Source organism: Delphinus delphis, chromosome 10, assembly GCF_949987515.2.
Source record: "Delphinus delphis chromosome 10, mDelDel1.2, whole genome shotgun sequence".
NCBI classification, from domain to species: Eukaryota; Metazoa; Chordata; class Mammalia; order Artiodactyla; family Delphinidae; genus Delphinus; species Delphinus delphis.
This window is the reverse complement of record NC_082692.2, coordinates 95931273-95956003: the sequence shown is the minus strand read 5'-3', so window position 1 is coordinate 95956003 and position 24731 is coordinate 95931273. Positions and strand designations below refer to the sequence as shown.

Here is a 24731-nt window from a genome sequence, read left to right as displayed (position 1 = left end):
TGTTTGCGCTAGTGGCTGTTTTCTTTCATGCCATTATGATCTTCCAATGATTTGGTCCATAGCTTGGCTGCTGAAGGGAGCAAATCAATTTCTGAATGAGAATAGGAATAGTAGCACAGTACTTATTTTGTGTTGGAAGATTCCAACATGATTTATTCATTTCTGTTTTCCAGTGGGTAGTAATTTGTCCCAAGCAATGGAGCCTGGATCCATCTGTCCTCGTGGACGCCACATGGGTGTTATCACATGTTGTCACATCACGTCCCATCTGCGAGTGAAGATGCGGATGGAGACCAGATTCAGTGATGTTGGAAATTACATCCACCTGAGTGCCGGTCAGAGCCTGGGGAAGAGGGTCGGTGGGTAATCACGTTCTTTACCTTTCACATCACAGCTGTGATTCTGCTTCCTGTTCCAGAGCAGAGCCAGGCAGTCTGGTCCCTGTGCCCAGCCTTCTCCTGCTTCTGCTTTTCTGGGCTTCTTTCCTTCTTTCTGTTTTGCTGAGACATATAGTACTTACTATGTGCTGGCCTAAGTACTTCACAGGAACGAAGTCATTTCATCCTTCTAACCACCCAGTGAACTAGTTCCTATTATTGTTCCCCTCTTACAGATGGGAAAGAGGAGGCCCAGAAGGGAATTCTGGGACTTGCATAGGCACCAGCTGGTAAGAGGCAGGACTGGACCCAGCCTGCTCTCGTGCTTCTCCTTGATCCTGCCTCTCTTCCCCACCCCCATGCATGCCTGAGGGTCCCATGGGTTTGGGGGAACCAGTAAGCTTCCTTATTACCCACCAACTCCTTCCCAGTTTCTCTTGGTAATATCACTGCGAGTCCTGGCGTCCACTGGAAGGGATCCCTAGAAAGGACCAGGTCAGGGCTCTGATGGATACTCAGTCCTGATGTTTGCTCTCAGGAAGGCAGAGTGAGACCAAGGGCAGGCGTATCACAGTCAGTGGGTACGTCTCAGGTTCTGTTGGGGGATGATTCTCCAATGGACTCTGGTGTTTCCCCATGTCTGGTGCTTCCCTGTCTGTTCTTTATTCTGGACCACCTTTACCAGGATGTTTGTATAGCAGACATCCTTGCGAGAAGAGAGAGAGTCTTCCTCTGGAACAGAGAGCTTACTGCCCACTATAAAATATTTGGGTTCCCTTAGCTCAGCGTTGTTCTCCTATAATGTAACCCACCACGTGTACAGGAGTTACATCGTTCTCTTTATGTGGTCCTGTGGGAATTGGGGCTCAGGAAACTGGGGCAAAAAGACTTATTGTCCAGCTACCGCTATTGCTGTGAGTGATACAGTTCTTTGTCTCTGATCCAGGAGTCTCCTGTCTTTTGCCAGCATCCGCGAAACTGGCAGGCTAACCTGTGAGCTGGCAAGTAGGGCAAATCTCAGGCCTTTCACAGTTCTTGAGAGATTCTAGGCTCATGACTTAGAGGAGGCAAAGATTCAGGGTTTTACAGACAAATCAGCTGCAGCCCCTGCCCTTACAGGGGGTGGAGGGAAAAAGACCCCTGAGAGAATAATACAAGCACTGAAAAATGGATGCTTTCTGAGTAGGAAAGGAAAAGACTTTCAGAGGATACAGGCTGTGAGTGTGGCTTGAAGAAGGCAGAGGATTTGATGGGCTTGGAAGCTGGGCAAGGGCGTTCCAGGCAGAGGGGACAGAGTGAGCAAAGGGATGGAGGTGTGAAGGCCAAGGTGGGTTCAGGGGACAGCCATCAGGGATGCTTGGCCGGCTGGGCTGGACAGCTTCCTCTGCCCTTCTGGAGTCAGCCTCTGCCCTTCTCCACCCTGCTGTGTGCCTTGGGAGGCAGGCCAGTTCCCTTGCTCTAGCCGGGTTGGCCGATGTGAGCTTCCAGTGGGAGATCAGGAGGTGAAAGGAGAGTGAGGTTGGTACGGATCTTCTTGGCATAAGTCACTGTTCTTCTCCTGGGGCCTCTATCCACCTGTCTGCTCCTGGATTTCTCTAGACTCTCCTCGTCTTCACCCTTTCAGGCCTAGCGGGTGGTAACTGCTCCATGACAACTAGCCAGGTGACCGCACCGACCACGTGGTTCCCCCATCTGCCCCTGTGTGGTTAACTGTCCCCCTCGAGTGAGCCTGTCTTCCCTGCTGGGACGTGACTGATATAGTGGCTGACAGGGATGAGGACTTCTGGTCATACCCTGGAGGGACTGTCGTGAGGCCTGCCCGAGAATGGTCTCCTAGTCTCACCTAGTCAATCTCCATTCTTCCTGTAAAGTCCACTCAGGTAACCCATCCCTGGAAAGTCTCCCAGGACCCCTGTGCTTCCCCTTCCGTGGCCTTGATAGGCTGCATTTCCCTTACCTCCTTACCCCCACTCTCCCCTCTGACTGTAGGTGTCTAGTTGATTTCCGTTTCTCTCACACTGCACACAATAGATATTTGTTGAGTGAATGGATAAATGTATGGCTGGATGATGCATGGACAGAGGGGTGAATATAAAGCCCTATGCCATTGAAGTTTTGGGACAGGGGAGTGATGGGAACAGAAGCACAGATGCAACCTCTGCCTTACAACAGCTCCCAGTCCACCTGGGAATACAGGACTTGGACATGTGACATCTCTAACCCCCAAAGACCACCTCTGTAGAGGTGCCCAGTACACACACAGCAGCTATGATAGGCGGTCAGACAGGAAGAGGCTCACCCTGCTCTGGGCTGGGAGAAATCAGAGAAGGCTGCCTGGAGGAGGTGGGCTGGAGCTGGGCAGTGAAGGACTGTGTCTTAGCTCAGCCTGCTATGACAGAATACCACAGACTGGGTGGCTTAAACAACTAACATTTATTTCTCACAGTTCTGGAAGCTGGGAAGTCCAAGATCAAGGCACCGGCCGATCTGGTGTCTGGTGAGGCCCTCTTCCTAGCTGTGTCCTCACTAGGAATAGGATACTTTCTGGTGTCTCCTAATGGGACGCTGATCCCATCAGGGGGGCTCCACCTTCGTGACCTAATCATTTTCCGAAGGCTCCACCTCCTATCACTATCACATTGGGGCTTCAGATTTCAACATATGAGTTGGGGGGGAACACAAATGCTGCTAAGTAGGAGGGGCCAGACTTCATGGGGCCTTGAAGGCCACACTAAGGAGTTTGGAATTTATCTCGAAGGCGCCAGAAAGCCTTTGAAAATGTCTCAGTGGAGTTTCTTACTTAAAACACAGAAAACCAATGAAAGTCAGGCTGAAGGAAGGAGCATAGATTTCCAAGTCAGGCAGACCTGAATCCAGCCTCGCTGATTATTCACTGTGTGACCTTCCACAAGTTGCTTCACCTCTCTGAGCCTCCTTTTTCTTTTCTAGAAAATGGGGCTTGTAATAGGTACCCCCCAGGGCTGCCGTGAAAGGATGATGGAATGAAAGCAACATTCCTATTGTAGTGCTTTGTGTGTAGAAATTGCTGGAAGATGATGAAGATGATGATTCCTGCTGCTACCTTTTTGTGTTTCATTTTGTTTGGGGAACATGGCTTTGAAGGTCATGTGCATTGTCTGTAGTGGTTTTGGCTGCTGTGATTGTGGGTAACAGAAGGAGGAATCATGCAGCCATAGAGCTTTCTTTTCCTTTTTTTTTCTGGCCTGAAAGAATGAGCTAGTGGGCTGTTATTACCGTTCTCTGGGGGCTTGTTTATACAGCCTGAAATAGTCTGGCATTTGCCTTTCCAGCAGGCAGGCTGCCAGGCCGTCAGGCCAGAGAGTGTGTAACCACCCAGTCTAACAAAGCAAAACTATTTTTACCTTGGGGGGTCCAAGAATGCATCACACAGGCCTCGAGCCAGCCCCACCCAGCCTGGCAGCCCGAGACAGTCGCCAGCGCAGGCTGGCTGGTCTCCTGTAGGCGTCAGTGGGAAGCAAACCACTGGGCCCCTTGGGGACCAGTTTCCCTGGCAGGGAGGCCAGGTGTCCCAGAAGGTCCCAGAGTGGCCCACCCCAACCTTCTCTCAGCCGGAACTAGGAGACCAGGATTCTCACTCAGAGGGTTTCTGAAGGCATCAGGCAAGAAGCAATAGGCTTTAGTTTCATCCCCTAATCTAATATGAATAAAAGCAATACTACTGCAAATAGCAACGTCTTCCACTTAGATTCTTCTGGGTCTCAGGCACTGTGCCGACTGCTTTACACGCGGCATGTCTTATCTTGTAATATCATAGAGGTATCCTGTCATACTTCTATGAGGAATAGCCCCATTTTTCAAGATGTGGAAACCAAGGCTCAGAGAGATTAAGTCACTTGCCCAGGGTTAATCAGCTAGGAAGCTGTTTGGCCCCAGGCGGCCGGCTGCATGCCGGGTGCCCCTCTTGCCTCCCTCACTGCCGGTCCACACTTCAGGGGACGAGGATGGGAAGGAGCCGGGGAGCTGGCCTTTGTCCTGGTCTTCCCTTGACCCAGACCTCACGTTAGTGGCTCCTTCGTGCCTGGGAGTTTTTACAGAGAAACTAATGCTTGTGCTCCTGGCCGCGGAGGGCCGTGAAAGCAGGGTGGATGGACAGAGATTTAGCTAGTGCCGGCAGCATGTTGATGTCGGCCCAGAACCCCTGCACACGCGAGGGTGAGCAAGTCACCATGCCTGAATCTCCAATGAGCTCGAGTTGTGGGAGGGGTGGCCTGGGGTCAGAAACCTGCAGAGCTGAATCCTCTGGGTTACCCTAGAGAAGTCTTGCCTTTCTTTCTCCCTCCCTCTTCTCTTTTTCCCTTCCTCATAACCTTTTCTCTCTCCCTCTCTCTCTTTCCCTCTCTTTTTCTTTTCTTCCCTCCCTCTTTCCCTTCCCCTTGCTCCCTCCCTTCTTGACCCACCTCCTGGTAGGATGTAGCTGGATGGTCTGCCAGCATACAGACATCTGTAGCAGCCTGGTCTTTGGAGTCTTCCCTTGTTCCCTCGTCCTCCCCATCCATCTAATTCTTCTCATCCTTCAGTGCCCAGCTTCAGCCCCTCCTCCTCCAGGCAGCCTCCTCTGATTTCATCCCTACCCAGAGCAGTATGGGGTCCCTCCCATCTGATCTCCTGTCACATCCACTGTCTGTAAGTATAGAGCACCTCAGTGAAAGTGGCCTCTCAGTGTTAAGAGACATTTCAAGTGTCCATGCCATGTCTTCCCAACTCGATTAAAGGCTGCTTGAGGGTAGAAGCTGAATCTTGTGCTTCTTTATGTCACATGTCACTTTACATCACTCCCCTGCCCTCCAACTTTCAGTGATTTCTTACTGCACCAGAGTCAAGTATTCATCTGTCCACCCACCCATCCAACCATCATCCATCCACCCACCCACCCATCCATGCATTTATCCATCCACCCATCCACCCATCATCCACCCATCTACCCACCCATCCATCCACCCATCCATGCATCTACCCACCCATCCATCCATCCATCCATCCACCCACCCACCCATCCACCCACCTAGCTGTCCACCCATCTATCCATCCATCCATCTACCCACCCATCCACCCATCCATCCATCTGTCCACCCATGTAGCCCACTCACCACCCACTCATCCACCCATCTATCCATGCACCCATTCAATAAATACTTACTGAGTGCAGTGTTAGAGATGTGGGGAGACATTAGCCTGTACCAAAGGATCTTGGTAATGAGGGAAGCAATTGTAAAACAGGATGGTGGGGCTTCCCTGGTGGCGCAGTGGTTAAGAATCCGCCTGCCAATGCAGGGGACATGGGTTCGAGCCCTGGTCCGGAAAGATCCCACATGCCGCGGAGCAGCTAAGCCCGTGAGCCACAACTACTGAGCCTGCGTGCCTAGAGCCCGTGCTCCGCAACAAGAGAAGGCACTGCAACGAGAAGCCTGCGCAACGCGATGAAGAGTAGACCCCGCTCCCCGCAACTAGAGAAAGCCTACGCAGCAATGAAGACCCAACACAGCCAAAAATAATAAATAAATTTATAAAAAGATAAAACAGGATGGTAAATCCTAAGAATGAGAAGGTTGTGAGAGTCAGAGAAACCCATATTCGAGTCATACTCTGCCACTTCCCACCGGCAGGACTTGATCAAGTCAGTTCTCTCCCTGTGCCTCAGTTTCCTTATCTCTAAAATGGGGATAATGGTAGTTCCCACCTCACTAGGGTGTAGTGAGGACTCAGTGAGCTGATGCATGTGAGGCACCTGGCCCCCACTCCTTTCTATCACATTCGTTCCTCACAGGCAGGGACATGGTGGGGGCGTGATCACTGTTTGTGGAGAAGCTGTTTCTCCATCCCTGAGTCCCAGGCAGTGGCTGCCTGTGGCTGGTCCAGGGGAGCTGAGAGCCTGGGAGTTGAAATGATCCATCCGCAAGCAGGCTTTTTGCCAGAATGGTCCCAAAGACCCTCTGCATCAAACTTCAGCTTGATCAGTCTTTTTTATTTCTCTCCTACCCCTGGTCTGTATAATACATTTTTAGGGAGAGAGGGGGCAGTTTCTGGAGGTCCCCTTTGCCTGAACTAGCTAAGCCTGACCTCACAAGCAGAGAAACTGAAGCCCAGAGCAGGAGGACAGAACCTGCTGGGGTCACATTTAAAGTTCAGATCCAAACTTTGGCTCACCTACTTGCTTTTGCTCTTGCAAGGAGGCGGAGGATGGCAAGGTCACCATGGGGCCGGCTCTTTGCATCCCCTGATTCCCCGTATTTTCCACAGGAGACTCCCTACCACCTTGGTCTGCGTGCACCATTCCACAGCTCCCGGAACCAGTTCGTTTTCCTTGGAAGCTTTGGAATGGTGTCTTCCCAGTGAATGGAGGGAAGATGCCTTCTCTCTTGAGCAGCAGAGCCCTGCTGCCTGAACAGAGGGACCCTGGGACTCAGGACAGGGATGGTGGCAGTGAGTTCCAAGAGGTTTCCCAGGTGTTGTTGGAATAAATACTAACTAACATTTGTCCTGGGCCGGACCTTTTGTTCCCTTTCCCATTAGACTTGTTGATGGGAAATGAGCTGTAGCAGATGAGAAGGGGTGAGGGTGTGTGTTGCCAGAGATGTGAGCTTCTCAGTTCTGAGTCTGAATATGAAGCCTTCTGAGTTGTGTGCTTGGTTTGAGATTTGCACTAATCCAGTCTTTCTCTCTCTCTCTCTTAAAGTCTTATTCCCTTGACCATTGCTGAAATGGGACATAAATTATTATTAAAATAAGAAACAAAAACCAACAACCCTGTTTTTATAGTGGCACAGGTTTATGTTTAGTTAGAAAAATATCCCTTGGAAATTCAATTTCTCTTACTCCACAGTGGTGCGAGGCGAAGGAAAAACAGTGGAGAAATCTGAAAAATCCCCAATGTCCTGACCTTGCAAAGGAACACAGTGAACTTTCAGAATCTCCATCTATGTCTGTTTGTCTCCTCAACCCCTACCATTAACCAGAGATCCAAGTCTTTTGCTTTAGATCCTGTCAGGCATTAAGTCGGACAAACGCAAAATGGTTAAGAGGCTGTACTGTTCGGCTGCCTGATTTGCTTTTAATAAAGGAACAGCAGTGTTTTCTCTCTGCGCTGTCAGCTCTAGTGTCAGTCAGGAAACTGGCCTGAGGCATGTTTGGGATTCCAAGAAGTTGTGTGCATAAATAATTCCAAGTGAATATTTTCAATGAAATGAAGTCCACGGAGACTGTGTGGAGTCCATGGGGCAGGCATGGGAGGTTAGGGAAGTGTGCTGCGAGCCCTGCCTCTGCCGTTCCCTCACTGTGACCTTGGGGACACCACTCACTGTGACCTTGGACAGACTACTCACTCAGTGTGACCTTGGAGAGGTCACCCACAGTGAACCTGGGGGGGTCACCCACTGAAACATTGAGGTGTTCACGTTTTCCCCCTGAGTCCCGGCATCTGTGTGTGAAATGAGGTAGTTACAACAGTTCTATTTCTAATCATTTAACATGTGGAAACACGCCAGTGCAGGCGTATGTATAAGGATTTTTAAAAAATCACAATGCTTTTCATAATTGCAAAAAATAGGAAACAGGGCTTCCCTGGTGGCGCAGTGGTTGAGAGTCCGCCTGCCCATGCAGGGGACACGAGTTTGTGCCCCGGTCCGGGAAGATCCCACATGCTGCAGAGCGGCTGGGCCCGTGAGCCATGGCCGCTGAGCCTGCGCGTCTGGAACCTGTGCTCCGCAACGGGAGAGGCCACAACAGTGAGAGGCCCGCGTACCGCAAAAAAAAAAAAAATAGGAAACAGTTTGGGAGTCCATCAAGAGGAGAATGGTTGAATACATCACAGTACATCCCTACAACGGGATGCAATGAAATGTTAAAAATGGATGGGGCTGAGATACCAGCGATAATTCTTACAAGTATAATGTTGTGTAAAAGAAGCCAGACACGGACTTCCCTGGTGGTCCAGTGGTTGAGAATCCGCTTTCCAATGCAGGGGACACGGGTTCTATCCCTGGTCGGGGAACTAAGATCCCACATGCCGCGGGATAACTAAGCTCGGGTGTTCTAGCACAACACAGCTAGAGAGAAGCCCCTGCACGGCAACGAAGATACCGAGCGCCACAACTAAGACCGGATGCAGCCAAATAAATAAATAATTAATTTTTAAAAAGCCAGACGCAAAAGAGGCCCAGATCCGTTCATGGAAGCACCAGCCATGCTCATGTGATGGTATTTGGAGGTGGGGCCTTGAGGAGGTGATTAGTATTCAATGAGGTCATGAGGTTAGAGCTCCCGTGATGGGATTAGTGCCCTTGAAAGATGAGACCAGAGAGCTTGCCCCCCTTCTCTCTCCACCATGTGAATATACAGCGGAGATGTCTGCACACCAGGGAGAGAGTCCTCACCAGAGCCCACCATGCTGGCACCCGCATCTCGGACTGCCAGCCTCCAGAACTGTGGGAGATAAATGTCTGTTGTGTAAGCCACCAGGCTAGTGTGACGGCAGCCTGAGATGACCAGCGCTAAGTCCCTATCGTATAAATTCAAGTGTGTAAAGTTCAATAACAGGCCAACTGAGCTTTGGTGTTACAAGTCAGGGGAGTGGTTACCAAAAAGAGGCGCGAGAGGGCTTTGGGATCTGGTCACATTCTGTCCTTGAACGGACGGTTGATCACGTGGGTGCCTTTACTTTGTGAAAATTCACTGAGCTGTGTGTTTTAAATTTGTGCATTATTATGGCGCATGTTCTATTTCAATAAAACAGCAAGAAAAAAACCTGCCCAACTAAAAATGATTAACAATAAAAGCAAAAGACTCATGAACAATATTTCAGTCATTTCTCTGTTATTGGTATCAAGCCCGGTGCCTGGACTTAACCCTGGTAAGTGTACATAAATGTAAAATTTGCTACAACAGTAAAAAAGTGAACAGGGTAAAACTATGTGTGCTGACCCAGAAGGAGATCCATGATATATTTTGTTTTTAATAAAAGGTGCTGAGCAATATTGATAGTATCTCATTTAGTAAAAATATAATAAAAGCTCTAAGGTCACGTACATTTATATGCAGATCTATATATAAATTATATATGGACATTGGAGGTGGGGACCATTAATTTTTTCTTTGTTTTTCTTCCAGTTTTGTTGAGATATAATTGACATACAGCACTGTTTAAGGTGTACAGAATAATGATTTGACTTACTTACACCGTGAAATGATTATTATAATAAGCATAGTGAACATACATCATCTCATACAAATACAGAATTAAAGAAAAAAATTTTTTTGATGAGAACTCATGGGATTCTTAACACTCTCTTAACCGCTTTCATATTTAACATACAGCAGTGGTAATTGTATTTATCATGTCGTACATTACATCCCTAGTACTTATCACTGGGAGTTCGTATCTTTTGATCACCTTCATCCAGCTCCCCCTCCGCCCTTCCCCTGCCTGTGGTAACCACAAATCTGATCTCTTCCTCTATGAGTTTGCTTGTTTGTTTTTCAGGTATAATCGACTTACAACACTATGTTAGTTCCTGTTACACAACATGTGATTTTTTTCTTATACATTTCAAAATGATCACCACCATAAGTCTAGTTAGGATATTACAGACATTACTTAGTAATTGACTATGTTCCCCTCACTGTACATTTCATACCGTGACTCGTGTGACTCATTTATTTTGCAGCCGGAAGTTTGTACCTCTTAATCTTCCTCACCTATTTCAACTACCTCTCCTCTGGCAACCACCTGTTTGTTCTCTGTATCTATAATTGTTTCTGTTTTGTTATGTTTGCTCATTTCTTTTGTTTTTTAGATTCTACATATAAGTGAAAGAATACAGTATCTGTCTTTCTCTGTCTGACGTATTTCACTTAGTGTAATACCCTCTAGGTCCATCCATGTTGCTGCAAATGCCAAGGTTTTATTCTCTTTTATGGCTGAGTAATATTCCATTGTATATGTTTACCACGTCTTCTTTATCCATTCATCTATCAGTGGACACTTAGGTTGCTTCCATATCTGAGCTATTGTATAAAATGCTGACATGAACGTAGAGTGCATATATCTTTTCTAATTAATGTTTTCATTTTCTTTGGATAAATGCCCAGGGATGGAATTGCTGGATCATATGGTGGTTCTATTTTTCATATTTTGAGCAATCTCCGTACCATTTTCCACAGTGACTGCACCTATTTCCATTCCTACCAACAGTGCACAAGGGTTTCTTTTTCCCCACATCCTCGCCAATGCTTGTTATTTATTGTCTTTTTAATAATGGCCATTCTGACAGGTGTGAAGTGATATCTCTTTGTGGTTTTGGTTTGCTTTTCCCTGATGATTAGTGGTGTTGAGCATTTTTTCATGTGTGGGGCGGGTCTATTAATTTTTAACTTTTAATCTTTTGTAGGTTTGATTTTTTTCCACAGCATCAGGGTATTTCCTTTATAGATAGATAGATAGATAGATAGGGAAGGTAAATAAAAGGGGCAAATAAGTGAGAAGTTTGGAGCAGATGATATCTGAAGTTCCCCCTTCCTGCTCTGGGGTCTGTGATTAAGGCTGAACCCCTCCAGGGGTCCAGGTTTTGAATTGTATGGCCCTAAATCTCCATTTGTGGTTCTCAATTTAGACCCACAAATGTGTTCAGCCTTGTCCATTCCTGTGGCTGTTGTCCTGAATTTTCTTTGTGGATTCTTTCTCTAAGTCAGGTTTGATGTTTGGAAGCAAGGCGCCATGGACGAGACTCAGGATGGCCATTCTGGAAGTGATACCCAGTTTGGCACCCCACACACACACCCTCAGGGAGATGTCCCGGGGTGTCAGGGAGGCAGTCACATGCTCCTATCCATAAATAATGGCCCTGTGGAGACACAGAGGATAGAACAGTTGGTTCTGCCCATGGAAATCAGGGTGACTTCCTGGAGGAGGGGGCATCTGAGATGGTCCTTGGAGGATGAGCAGGTGTTTGACAGGCAGAGAGTGGAGGAGGAGAACGTTAGGAATGGAAGGATCTGCATGCACAAAGTCTTGGTGTTGTGACTGACTTGGCTGCTGGGGGCATGTAGGAGTGTAACGTGCCCGAGAACTCAGGGCGTGAGGGGGTCCGGGCAAAGTGTGAGGGATAAAGCTGGGAGAGCTCTTGGGAGCCAGACTGAAAATTTGGACTCTATTCTGTGGGTGACATGGAGCCATAGAAGATTTGAAGCCGGAAACGTATTCAGACTGAAGTGTGGCAGAAAGGAACTTCTAATCCTTCCCCCTCTTTCCCCCCTTTCTCCCATCCTTCCTTTCGGGGAGAGGGACTCCCATCAATAGGAGAAAAAGACAGAGTCTTGGGAGATGCTACAAGCGTGGAGCTTATGCTATGGAACGCGGCCGCTACTAGTGACGCAAAGGTTTGCTGGCCTTGTGGTGGTTTTATTTGGAGGAATGTAGAGCCGGTGAAGTCATTTACATTCCAGATCCAGAAGGTTGCCTAGCCCTTCCCAGAGCACCTGAGACCGCCGGGTGTCAGGGAGGTAGTGGTGCGGGGCTGGGGAGGAGACCAGGGAGAAGGGGCTGAGGTGGGCTGGTTGGGTGACTCAGCAAGAAAAGGGAAGAGTCTTGTGTCGCATTCTCCAGACCCTAAACTACTCAGGGTCGTCTGATCACTCGGTTTCCCTTCCAGAATCTGGCGGTGGACCGGTTACCTCCACCCTTGGGGTCACCGCGGAGCACATGCGCATGGTTTAGACGGGCTCCTGGGCTGGCGCTGCAGAGCAGGTGAGCGGGGGCCCAGGCCCCAGGGAGGAGGGGTGGTGACGGCCAGGATGAGGAAGGTGCGGCCGAGATGGGGCAGGAGAGATGGGCAGGAGGCGTCGGGGGCGAAGAGAGGCAGGAGATGAGGAAAGCTAGAGGTTTCCAGTGTGTGTGGCTGGGGGGTGGGCGTGGGGTGGGGGGCATGGTGGAGCAATGGGGCCAGAAGAGGCCAAGGAGGGAGGGACTGGCCTGGGGAGGAAGGCAATTAGATTAGAGTCGTGGCCGCACGTCTGTCCTTCCTCAGGACTGTGTCTCCAGCTGACTTAAGATGGGAGCCCAACATCAGGGGGTGGAGGAGAAATCATTTCTGCCACTTTCGGCTTTGCGGGAGGCAGCTGGATGTGTCTGCTGTTACTTAATGGCTCCAGCACCTGCCAAGGTCTCTGTGAGGGTCGGAGCTTGTTACTGATGATGAGTGGAAGGTACCTACCTGATTCCAGCGCCTCACCCTGCTCCCAGCTCCCCGCATGGCCTGCAGAAGCCACTTCATGTCTGGGGGACCACAGGGCGAATTGCGAGGCGTATCTGTCGTGGAAGAAATCCTGGTCACTGGCTTGCTTCTCCCTGCCACGTGACCCTGGGCAAGTCCCTTCCCTTCTCTTGGTCTCAGTTTTCCCACATGTACAGTGGGGAGGTAGGACCAGAGGATTTCTGAGATGCCAACACGTGTTCACCCCCAACGATGACGACCACCGCCCCCCACCCCCAAGCTGTTACCCAGGGCCGTGCAGGGAGGTGCAGGCGGGACCTGGAGCCTTGACGGTGGAAGCCCCTTCTGTGGTCACACGGGCTGGGGGAGGAGCTGTCCTGAGGCCTGGGACGCTGGCGGCGCCTCACAGGGCAAATTGAATTTGTGTTTGAAAATGTAAGTGACCAAATAGATTGGCCTTTAAAAATTCCAAATTGGTCGTGGAGACAGATGGATTGGATAGGTGGGAAGGAAGGAGGAAGGGAGGGAACTGCTGGCAGCAGCAGCCTTGTGCTATGAGATTAGATTCTGGGACTTCTGCTGGGAACACACCACTCTGTCCTCCTTGCCTGCCAGGAGGCAGGGGTGAAAACCTCCCCCAGGTTCTAGCCCAGAGAGCATATGGCAACCAGGCCGCAGAAGCCGGTTCTGGCTGGTGGAATATGAAGCACCCAGGTGGCGTATCTGCTTGGACCTGCTAAAGAGCTCCGTGAGAAATGTCCTTTGGAGTTGTAGCCATGGGATGGCTCTCGAGCTGTCACCCGTCTGTGTTCCGACCCCGTGGGGACAGAGCTTTCCTCATTCCCAGCTTCTGGGGAAACATCCTTAGTTGCGCATTGAAGCCTCAGGGTCACAGTGAATTTCCTCCTGCTGTCCTTGTAACGAGGCACTGTGAGACCAGGGTCCTCTGTTTTTCAAAGTGTCATAGTCTAGAAAGTCATACAAACTGATATTTTAAAATTACTAGTCGTCTTTCCTTTCCTTGTCTTGCTATTGCTCCATAGATGAAACAGACTCATCTGAGAAATCTTCTCAGAGCCCAGAACAATGGGATGATGAAGTTACTGCGTAATAATATTGACTGTGTATTCATTCATTCATTCCTTTATTTATTCATTCATTCGTGGAGCACCTGGTATTCGCCAGGCTCTGTTCAGCGTGCTAAGCATGCAGCAGGGAGCAAAATAGACAAAAATCTGTCCTCATGGATCCTATATCCTGATTATAGGGTGGTGAGACAGATGTTAAAACAGTAAGATAGTTAAAGTGCTGGATTGTAATAGGTGCTGTGAAGAAACACAAAAGCAGGAAGTAGGACTGGGGAGCTGCAGAGTTGGTGAGGGTGGCGTCAGGGTGTCCAGTTTTTTTTTTTTAATAAACTTATTTATTTATGGCTGCAATGGGCCTTCATTGCTGCGCGTGGGCTTTCTCAGGCTGTGGTGAGCAGGGGCTACTCTTCATTGCGGTGCGTGAGCTTCTCGTTGCGGTGGCTTCTCTTGTTGTGGGGCACGGGCTCTAGGCTCGTGGGCTTCAGTAGTTGTGGCTCGCAGGCTCAGTAGTTGTGGCGCACGGGCTTAGTTGCTCCGCGGCATGTGGGATCTTCCCAGACCAGGGCTCGAACCCATGTCCCCTGCCTTGGCAGGCGGGTTCTTAACTGCTGTGCCACCAGGGAAGCCCCAGGGGGTGTCCAATTTTAAGTAGCAGGCCAGGGATGGCCTCATTGGGAAAGTGACATTTGAGCCAAGGCCTAAAAGAGGTGACGGAGCGAGTTGTGGGATCTGGAATTCCAGCCAGAGGGCACAGCCAGTGCAAAGGCCCTGAGGTGGGACTGTGCTTGGTGTGGCTTTGGAGCAAGGAGGAGACTGAACAGTGGGGACCAGGGCAGGGACGATGGAGGGGTGCAGGGTGCCCCTCACAGGCCACGGCAAGGGCTTGGCTTTCGGGACCTGTGAGATGGCGGCCAGGGGCGTGTTGAACAGAGGAGGGCCGTCACGTGACTTGCAGGTATAGAAGGATGCGTCTGAGGGCTGTGTCTAGCAGAGGCTCGGAGAGGTGCAGGGAGGCATCAGCAGCAGCAGGACCCCGGGAGGAGGGGGAGGGGCGCAGTGTACACAGTGGGAGCAAGTGGCCACACGGTGACGCGACCCAGACAGTAGATGTGACGTGCTGCGTGGGGAGCAGAGGGGAGTTGCAGGCGGGGAGTGGGGGGGACAGAGGTCAGGAGTTCAGCTGGAGAGTCTGTTACATTGAGCGGACATGTCCCAGCTGGAGAGGGGCCTGGAGCTCAGAGGAGGGTGCAAGGTTGGAAGTCGGTTGTGGTCAGGGAGCGACATGAGGTCACCCAGGAGTGAGTGCTGACGGACACAAGGTGAGTCCAGGCCCCCAGAGTTAGAGACGGGTGGGGGAGGGGGTCAGGGGGTGGTGGTGTGCGGATGGAGGGCGGTGCTCTGGGGATCCCATAGGTCCTGGGAGGGAGCAAAGGCGGCAGGCCCGTGGGGGCGGGGGATTGGAGCTGCAGGGCAGTCACAGCGAAGGCCTCAGCTGATTCCCTCAGGGGCCGCGGTCGGGGGGCCCTTCAGAGTTGCCCCGATTTCGGGGCAAGCCGGCCTTGCATGGACCGGTCCTTGGACCTGGGCCCCTCCGGAGGGTGGGGCATGCCCTGGGGCCGGGCAGCTCCCTTCTGCCCAGGGCCATTCCAGAAGGGCCCCCTCTGGGCATTGAGCGGGGATGCTCCCGGGCTGGGGAGTAAGTCCTGAGGGACCTGGGGTTGCGGCGCAGCGACCCCCACCCCCCATCCACTGGGGGACGTGGCCAGGGCCTTGTAAGACAGTGGCACGCCAGGGTCTGTTACAAGAGTTGGCGAGTTTGGGGTTCCCTGGAGAGTCAAGGTTGATGGAACCCAGCAGCTGTGATGCGTCCGACTTCCGGGTTAGGTTTTCCTTTGTGTTCCATAGTTTCTGCAGCTGAATTTTGTAAAGTGAGACAGCCCGGTTCTAGAGACTTGAAGGAGGGGTCTCACTTAAGTCAAGATGGTAAGGGATGGTGAGCAGAGACCCGGAGGACGTGGAAGGGAGAACCCAGGGGCATCCGGCCAAGGTGCCGAGGGGCAGCACACAGCGAGGATTAGTGCGTCGTGGGTGATCCTCGGGAACCTGCAGGAAGACCAGGGAGGGACACTTGTTGAAGTACGGCTCTTCTGTTGTCAGGGAGACAGAGGTTCAGGTTATCATCACTCCGTGAGAAAAGGGAAGGTGGAAGAGTGACCTTCTGAAGGCCAGGGAATTGACAGCCTCAGAGTTTCACTTTCTTCCATGAAAACTTTCCTCTGTAGTTTACTTGTTTGGTTGATTGGGTAGCCAGGCTTACAAGGATGGAGCCATTTTCTAGCCAGGTCAGTGAAAACCACATCATTCTCTCTTGCCCCAGATGCTAACAATGACAGGTAGTAATGCGTGGAATTGTTGGTAGTCTACATGAGGGCCTTGGTGCCAACAGATCTTGTTCAAATCCTGCCTCTGCCATACTTGAGCTGTGTGACCTTGGGTAAGTCACTCACCCTCTCTGAGCCCTTGCTTCTTCACCTATAAAGAGAACACTATCTACCTAACATGTTTCTGTAAGGGTTTAGGTGGGAAGACACCTATGAAAGCATCTCCCTTCATCCTTGGCATTTGGGAGGCTTCAGAAGATCTCAGTCCCTTTTCTGTCCCTGCAGCTGGGAGCTCGTGATTTGACCCTGAAGGGATGTGCCAATTTCCCTGGCTCCCAGGGAGAGGAGGGTGCTCGGGTGCAGTGTTCCAGGAACCTCCCACGTGGGCAAATTTCTTATTTGTGTCAAGACCATTCTCTTCCCCTCCATCCTCAATTCCTGCCATGGGCACCACTGGTCTCCATCCACCCAGCCTGCCGATAAGCCAGGAACAATGTTATCGCAGCTGCCAGGCCCTGTGGGGTAGAGTTCCTTTGTTGGGCAGTCTTGGCTCCCTCGGGGGTTCTGGGCGGATTCAGGTTTATTTACATGGGCTGTTGAGAGGGTCTGGGGCAGGGCCTGGCTCCTAGTAGATGCTCAGGGAGTATTCACTGGATGGACAAGTGAGTGAGTGGTGAGAGCTCTGTAGATGGTGGGGCAAGACCCACATCTGGAAAGAGTGAGACTGGATTTGGAACCAGTGCTCACATGTAGCTGTGTGGCAGGGGGACAATGTAGCACCAGGAGTTAGGAGGCTCCGGCCTGGCTCCTTACTGTGTGATCCTGGGCAGGTCACGTCACATCTCTGAGCCTTTTAAAAATATCTGTCAAGTGGAGGTAATAATAATTTGTAAACTGTAAAGTACTGTATAAACAGAAAGCAAGTGTTGGTGAGGATGTGGAGAAATTGGAACCCTTGTGCACTGTTGGTGGGAATGTTACAGTTGCTGTGGAAAATCACATGGCAGTTCCTTAAAGCATTAAGCATAGTATTACCGTACAATCCAGCAATTCCACTGCTTGGTATATACCCAAAAGAATTGAAAGTGGGGTCTTGAAGAGATATTTGTCCACCCATGGTCCTAACAGCATGATTTGCTGTAGCCAAAAGGTGGAAGCAGCCCAATTGTCCATGGAAGGGTGATATAAACATACAGAGGAATATTATTGTAGTGTAAACATACAAAGGAATACTGTTCAGCCTTAAAAAGGAAGGAAATTCTAATACATGCTACAATATAGGTGAACCTTAAAGACCCTATATGAGGGGCTTCCCTGGTGGTGCAGTGGTTAAGAATCCACCTGCCAATGCAGGGGACATGGGTTTGAGCCCTGGTCCGGGAAGATCCCCCATGCTGCGGAGCAACTAAGCCCGTGCGCCACAACTAATGAGCCGCATGCTGCAACTACTGAAGCCCCCGCGCCTCAGCCCATGCTCCGCAACGAGAGAAGCCACCACAGTGAGAAGGCCGCGCGCCACCATGAAGAGTAGCCCCTGCTCGCCGCAACTAGAGAAAGCACATGCGCTGCAACGAAGACCCAATGCAGCCAAATATAAATAAATAAATAAATTTTAATAAAAAGACCCTACGTGATAAGTGAAATAAGCCCGTCCCCAAATGACAAATACTGTACAATTCCACTTCTGTGAGATACCTATAGTAGTCAGATTCATAGAGATGGAAAGCTGAATGGTAATTACCAGGCCCTGTGGGGAACAGGGATTGGGGAGTTACTGCTTAATGGGTACAAAGTTCCAGCTGGGGATGAAGAAAAAATTCTGTGGCTGGATGGTGGTGACGGTTGTACAATGTGAATGTACTTCATACCACTGAACTTGTACACTTAAAAATGGTTCAGATGGGGGCTTCCCTGGTGGCGCAGTGGTTGGGAGTCCACCTGCCGATGCGGGGGGCGCGGGTTCGTGCTTCGGTCCGGGAAGATCCCACGTGCCGCAGGGCGGCTGGTCCCGTGAGCCATGGCCGCTGAGCCTGCGCGTCCGGAGGCTGTGCTCCGCAGCGGGAGAGGCCGCAGCGGTGGGAGGCCCGCGTACTGCAAAAAAAAAAAAAAAAAAAAAAAAAGTTCAGATGGTAAATTTTATGTTACGTGCACAATAAAAAAGTTAAAGTGCTGTATAACCACCACCACCTTCATGAAAACAATTTGCTTTGACTGGAATTGAGCCTTTCTGTTTATCTACGTGTAGAATGGCTGAATCCTGAGTAATTTGAATTTCTGGGTGAATTCTTGATGCCATCAACTCACCATGTGGTTATGGCGGCTCTCTGGGCTCAGAAGAGGAGAGGAGACATGAAATAGATAGGGCTTCTGCATTTGAATGTCCTAGGATGCCTCAGGTTGAGGCTGCCACCAAATGAGAGAACATCTGAAAACGCTCCGTGATTCTAAAAAGCTTCGCCTGTTCTCACTGTGGTGCTTGCTGTTACCCCTGTAAGATCTGTGCCTTTTTAAAAAAAAGTAATTAATTAATTTTTGGGGCTGTGTTGGGTCTTTGTTGCAGTGTGCAGGCTTCTCGTTGCCGTGGCTTCTCTTGTTGTGGAGCACGGGCTCTAGGAGCGCGGGCTTCAGTAGTTGCGGCGCACGGGTTTAGTTGCTCCGCGGCATGTGGGATCCTCCCGGACCAGGGCTCAAATCCGTGTCCCCTGCATTAGCAGGCGGATTCTTAACCACAGCGCCACCAGGGGAGTCCCAAGATTTGTGCCCTTGAGGGAGGAAAATGAAAACCTGGGGGTTGATAGGAGAATGATCTCACTAAAGAACTTAACCCCATATTATGTCTTCATCTTGAGGCCAAGAAACTGCCTCCCATCAAAAGGAAAAATATCTTAGACAGGTAGATGGTGGGTAGCCTCATTAATCTGCTACTGATTGTATCTTGAAATGACACTCGTAAGAAGGAAGTTAAGATGCTGAATTCTGCTGTTGCTTAAGTCAGCGGTTTTTAAAGTGTAGACCACCTGAGTTGGAATCATCAAGAGATCTTATAAAAGGAAACACAGTCCAGGCTTCCACCTCAGGATTTCTGGGGACAGAGCCTGGGGATGTGTAATATTGACAACCCCTTGGTGATTCCTGTTGATTGACTGAGAAGCGAGAGCCTGGGACCAGCCCCAGCAGATTAATTGGGAAGCCAGGGACAAACACCATGCTGGGTGGCTGCCATGTTGATGGGAGAAAAACCAGCCACGGCCTCCGGGGGTCTGAGGTGTAGTCACAGGGGGAGGCAAGCAGGGGCCAGTGCTTGTCAGAAGCGGCCTCCTCTGATACAAAGCGATCAACCGCCCAGACTGGCTGAGGGGCAAGGGTCCCCCACAGGGAGGTCTGATGTTTAAGTAACCAGGAAGTTCACCCAGTACTCATCCGACAGTTGAGGTGTTACGAGTGCCTAGTGGGCGGTGCATTTTCTGCCACTACCGTGCCAATGTGTGTATCCCACGTAATACCTGATCCTCGATGTTCCAGAACATCTTGTCTGCTCCTCTGCTGCCGCCTTTGGGCCTCTGAATTTTAAGTACCTGGTTATGAATTTGTCTCCCACTTAATACCAGGAGTTCCTCAAGGGCAGGAATTACCTGGTTTACCTCTCAGGGCTGGGCACACAGTAAGCACTTCCTGAACTGTTGAAGGAGCATCTGGTGAACTTCCTGGTGACTTAAACATGAGACCTACTTGCCAGAAACCTCTGTCCCTCATCCAGACTGGTCTGATGATTTCTTTCATCTTAGAGGATGCAGCCTCTGCTCTTTTTGCTAGAGTCTGGAGATGATAGAAGTATGGTGTGTAGGGAAGGCACGTTTATATTCAGAGTGTCTGTTTCAGAAGAACAAAGCACTACCTCTTCCCTGATGGAAGCTGTTCAGTGTAATCAACCTGCCACCAGGTAACTGGTTGGTCACCATATTGGGATTCCGTGTTGGTCTCTGCTCCTGGCTGACTGGGCGCTCAGCAGTAGCCAGGCCAGCCTTGGTGATTGGAAGCCCATGTTGCTGAGCCCACGCATGACCTGCATCCCTTCCACTGTGACCCACTAGGCAATGGCAGAAGTGGCTGCAGAGGGAGCCTGACTGGTCCCCGTGGGATGGGTCACACCTCAACTTTAAAGGATGATTGAAATCCTCCTCTGCTGAAGTTACCCTTTGATGAGCATTAACATGAGATACAAATGTTTTCGTATTCTTTGCCCATTCAGAGAAATCTATCAATATACCGGTTTCCCAGACCTCCTTGTCATCAGTGTTCCAGTGATATTCCTTCCAAAGTTCCTGGCCATCCAGCAAAACCATTTTCCATAGCCTATAAATTGGTATAGACTCTTTTTTTTTTTTAATTGGAGTATAGTTGTTTTACAGTGTTGTGTTGGTTTCTGCTGTATAGCGAAGTGAAGTAGAGTTCCCTGTGCTATACAACAGGGGTATAGACTGTTATCTGTGGCCATTTCTTCCTTCAGGCAAAATGCACAACCAGGTGCGCTGTTCAGAATTTTCCCCACCAGGAGGATTTCCTTCCACTGTCCTCTGGGGATGCTCCAGAAAGGGACTGTAGTGCTGCAGCACCCACCTTTGAATTTTGAACCCAGTTTACATTGATTCTGAAGTCATAAACCGTTGGGTTCTACTACTGCCCACTTGGTTTCATCGGCAAGCTTCCGCTTTAATATTCTTTGGAGAGGCTCAACCCAGTGGAAGGATCTGTCACTAGACAGATCTTCTCTCTGATAAGTTGAAATGGTCCCCCATCCTGGATCGGCTCCCAGCATGCCTGCTCGTAGGATGAGCGTCCTGAGACTCACCTCCTCATGACAGCCCTGTAAATACTTGCAGGCACTGGCTGAGCCCTGCCTCTAGGAATGTCTCTCAGCATCGTATTCAGCTGTAGCCAGGCACTGTGATGTCTGGTTTCTCTTCTAAAGCCCTATACTGCCCTGACATGATTCCCACAGCCATGAGGTACCCTCAGGACTCAGAGACCAAACTATGAGATCAAATAGCCTTTATTTCCAAGAACAAACGAGATTCTCAGACAGCAGTAAATGGATAGAGTTAGCTCTTAGACAGTTATGTTCATTCAACAAATGTCTCATGAGTATTTAACCATGTGTAAGACCTGAAGAGTGTGATGATGGATCATATCCGTGGACTACCCTGGACCGGTTCAGGAAGAAGAGCTCGAAGCGCCCCCTTCTTGATACCAATAGCACAGATACAGAATGACTGTAAAATGTCCAGAACGCATCTGATGCTTCTCCTTCCCTCCCCGAAGCCCCTCTGATAGTAGCAGGAAGTGGGAACCAGTGTTAGCTTCATGCTGGCCTGGAGCCTAGAATGAATGATGCTCGTTTCTCCTGACATCTGAATACTAGGTGGCGATGGTTACATTGTTTGGCCCGAGTCACTCACGCGTGCCATTGTAGTTGCAGACAGCATTCCTGTCTTGATGCCTAAGCAAGATTAGAAAGGTCTAGCAGTTGGTTTGTTCACTTTCCATGTATTTTTAGAGATATTTATGATCCCATTACTATGTGATCTAACTAGTGTGCAGCAAGGGACTTTCACTGCCTTTGATCAACACTCCCTGGTTCCTAAGATACAACTCATGGTTGTCTGCCTTTTTGCAGCCTCAAGGCTTCCGGACCCCTTAGTGCTCAGCTCTGTTTAACATTCTGTGCTTCTATTTGCCATTTAATAATTTCCTACGATTCTTTCTTTCAAATGCTGAGGAGGGTTTTGGGCATGCATATATTGTTTCTTAAAAAGTACTCAACGTGTAATAGTGGTATATTGTTTTAGTTAAGCCACAGGTAGTTCGTCTATCCATGTATGTATCTATGTATTTATCTATCATCTACCGTGTTTAGGCTCAGCTATACATACACACAGACACAGACGTAGACATAGACACACACACATGTTATGTTTAGAGTAAAATACACACCCAGGCATACACATCCATGGTGATCCTGTTACCCTGGGACAGTTCTACAAGGGCTTCAAATCATTGCTTAATGTCTAAAGGTATTAAAGGCTGTATTAGGATCTCGGTCTTTGTCGTGAACATGCAGTAATGAAACTTATATAACTCTCAAGTTTAAGGAATTTAGTGCTCCGATCAACCGTAAAAACCTATTTGTGGGCGTTGAAGCATCTGACTGTATTTAAGAAGCGTTTGTTAAATTATCACTACTGCTTTCACGGTTGTCACCAGCATTCTGTTGAGGGCGGGCGGTCAATGAGGAGGGTTAGCGCAGCAGAGGGAGACCGAGGGCGCTTTGTGGCCGCCTCGGAGCCCTCTCTGTGCCCAGTGTGACCATTGAAGCCAGGCCATGGACACATCAGTCACAGCACTCCCCAGGTGAAGGCGACAGCCAGTCTTCACTGTGGGCGTCGTGACACATCCCATGGGCATCGCTGGGCTGGGCAGGCAGGGCATAGGGTACATGCTTTGCCCTACGGAGCGAGGCTGTCCTGGCTAGAGAACTCCAGGCCCGGCTGTGAACGTCACTGCCAAGGATGCGGTGCAGGTGGTACCAGCTCAGGGCCCTCTGCCTCCACCAGCAGGTGACCCAGGTCCAGGTGTTCATGGTTTAGACTCCTCTAGAGGAGAGGGGTGATCTTGCGTCGTCTTGCAAGGGTCGGGATTGCAGGTGTTTCAAGCCCTGATGCAGAAGGCTCAGGAAGAGGCCTTTAGAAACCCACAGATGTCTCCCAGAGAGCTGGGCTGGTGTGGTGACATCAGCGGCCCACGCAGCCTGGGTTGGGAGCCGGCTCTGCCCATGTTGTGCTGAGCAGCTTGGGAGCATCACCTCTTCATCCCGGCCTCGGCTCTCCCCCAGCGAGCCCGGGAGGTTGACACTCACGACTTGAGAGCTCCCACCTGCCTCTCCCCTTGCCGTTGGGGAGGTAACCTCCCTGCGGTTATTGCATTTTACATCGTTCTCTGCCCCCTCCCCCACCCCGCCTGCCCAGCGCTCTGGAACCTGCCTCCCTATAGACGAGCCATGTGGCACGGGGGTCGAGAGCTCTGACCTGAGAGCCAAGCAGACGAGAGTCTGAATCCCAGCTCGGGAAGATGGGTTCCATGAAAGTGCCCATCTCTCAGGGCTGCGTGAGGATGCAGGCGATCAGGGGCGCCAGCCGAGCCCGGCAAGTAGAGGGTCTTGTGAGGAGGAGCCCCAAGAACCCGTAGACGGGGGCCAGAGCAGCCGCTCTGATGGCCTCGGGGCTTCCCCACAGATGTTTCCCTCTGTTGTATTCAGATCAGGTAACAATGGGCCCGCTGTTCTGGGCGGGGCCTGGGGTGGTCCCTCAGATCCCAGCAGCCTGAGCCCACTGGGAGGGCAGACGCTTCCCTGGCTGGACGTCTCGACGATGGACAGGGATCTCAGTGACGGTGACAGTAAGTACAACCTGTCAGGGCGAGGGGCGCCCGCCTCCGTGGGTCGCTGAGCTGAAATCTCCCCACTGCCCTCAGCGCTGTCTTGGTTCTGCGTCTGTGCTGCTAGAGCATCCCTTCCTTCCTTCCTTCCTTTCACACGTAAAGCCCGTTTGCAGCCTGCAGGCTGTTCTTCCATTAGGTGCCTCGGGTGAGGACTTTCCTCCCTAACCACGGAACACTGTCCAAATCTTAGATTCTCTATCCTTCCTTCTCCGATTGATAGTCACCCCTCCCCCGCCCAAGCCAAATGTGAGCCTGGATATCAGGCTTCTTATTTCAGTCAGAGTTGCATCAGTTCTTAGATGAGGTTAATTTTTTTTTTTTTTTTTTTTTTTGCGGTACGCGGGCCTCTCACCGTTGTGGCCTCTCCCGTTGCGGAGCACAGGCTCCGGACGCGCAGGCTCAGCGGCCATGGCTCACGGGCCCAGCCGCTCTGCGGCATGTGGGATCTTCCCGGACCGGGGCACGAACCCGTGTCCCCTGCATCGGCAGGCGGACTCTCAACCACTGCGCCACCAGGGAAGCCCAGATGAGGTTAATTTTAAAGCAATGTCAGTGAAAGGTCTTTACGCACGATCTCCCTCTAGCAAAAAGCTCACTTGTTCATTACTGCTCAGGAAACATAGTCCAGGTGACCCCATCTTGTCATTAGTGGGACAGAAATACAATGGAATCTAAGAACTAATTAAAGAGATGAAGAAGGAAGTGGTATTTTAAGAAGAAATGTGCTGTGTTTTAAAACAAGAAAGTTGGAGAGTGAGTTTGGAATGGACAACGTGGGGAGTATCAGGTTGGGAATTGGCAGGCTAGGGTTCCAGTCCTAGCCCTGCTGTGAGTTGGCTCTGTGATCTTGGTCAAGTCACTTAACCTCTCTGAGCTTCAGTTTCCCCATCTGTAAAAGGAGATTGGTCAGGAGTTCTTAATTTGAGGACCATGAAGGTGAAGGCAAAATACTGTATGTGGGCTTTGTGGGGGGGGAGGAGGGGGAGGGGGGAGGGGGAGGGGAGGGGAGGGGGAGGGGAAGGGGGAGGGGAGGGGAGGGGGAGGGGAAGGGGGAGGGGAGGGGAGGGGGAGGGGAAGGGGGAGGGGAGGGGAGGGGGAGGGGAAGGGGGAGGGGAGGGGGAGGGGGAGGGGAGGGGGAGGGGGAGG

At 50.6% G+C, this 24731-nt stretch overlaps 1 protein-coding gene across 6 annotated transcripts in view; it reads left to right on the top strand.

Moving 5' to 3' along the window:
• SSUH2 (ssu-2 homolog) overlaps positions 1 to 24731 on the top strand; it is a 66128-nt gene that overhangs the window by 18970 nt on the left and 22427 nt on the right. Inside the window, exons 1-4 of one of the 6 annotated variants that reach the window (XM_060022953.1) lie at positions 221 to 335; positions 12062 to 12156; positions 12437 to 12614; positions 23404 to 23543. In XM_060022953.1, the coding sequence (XP_059878936.1) occupies positions 12532 to 12614; positions 23404 to 23543 (223 nt within the window). In that variant the 5' untranslated portion in view covers positions 221 to 335; positions 12062 to 12156; positions 12437 to 12531. Of the gene's footprint in view, positions 1 to 173; positions 360 to 12061; positions 12157 to 12436; positions 12615 to 23403; positions 23544 to 24731 lie in introns of those variants that run through there. The other 5 variants (XM_060022952.1, XM_060022955.1, XM_060022956.1 and 2 more) reach the window with 5 other exon arrangements.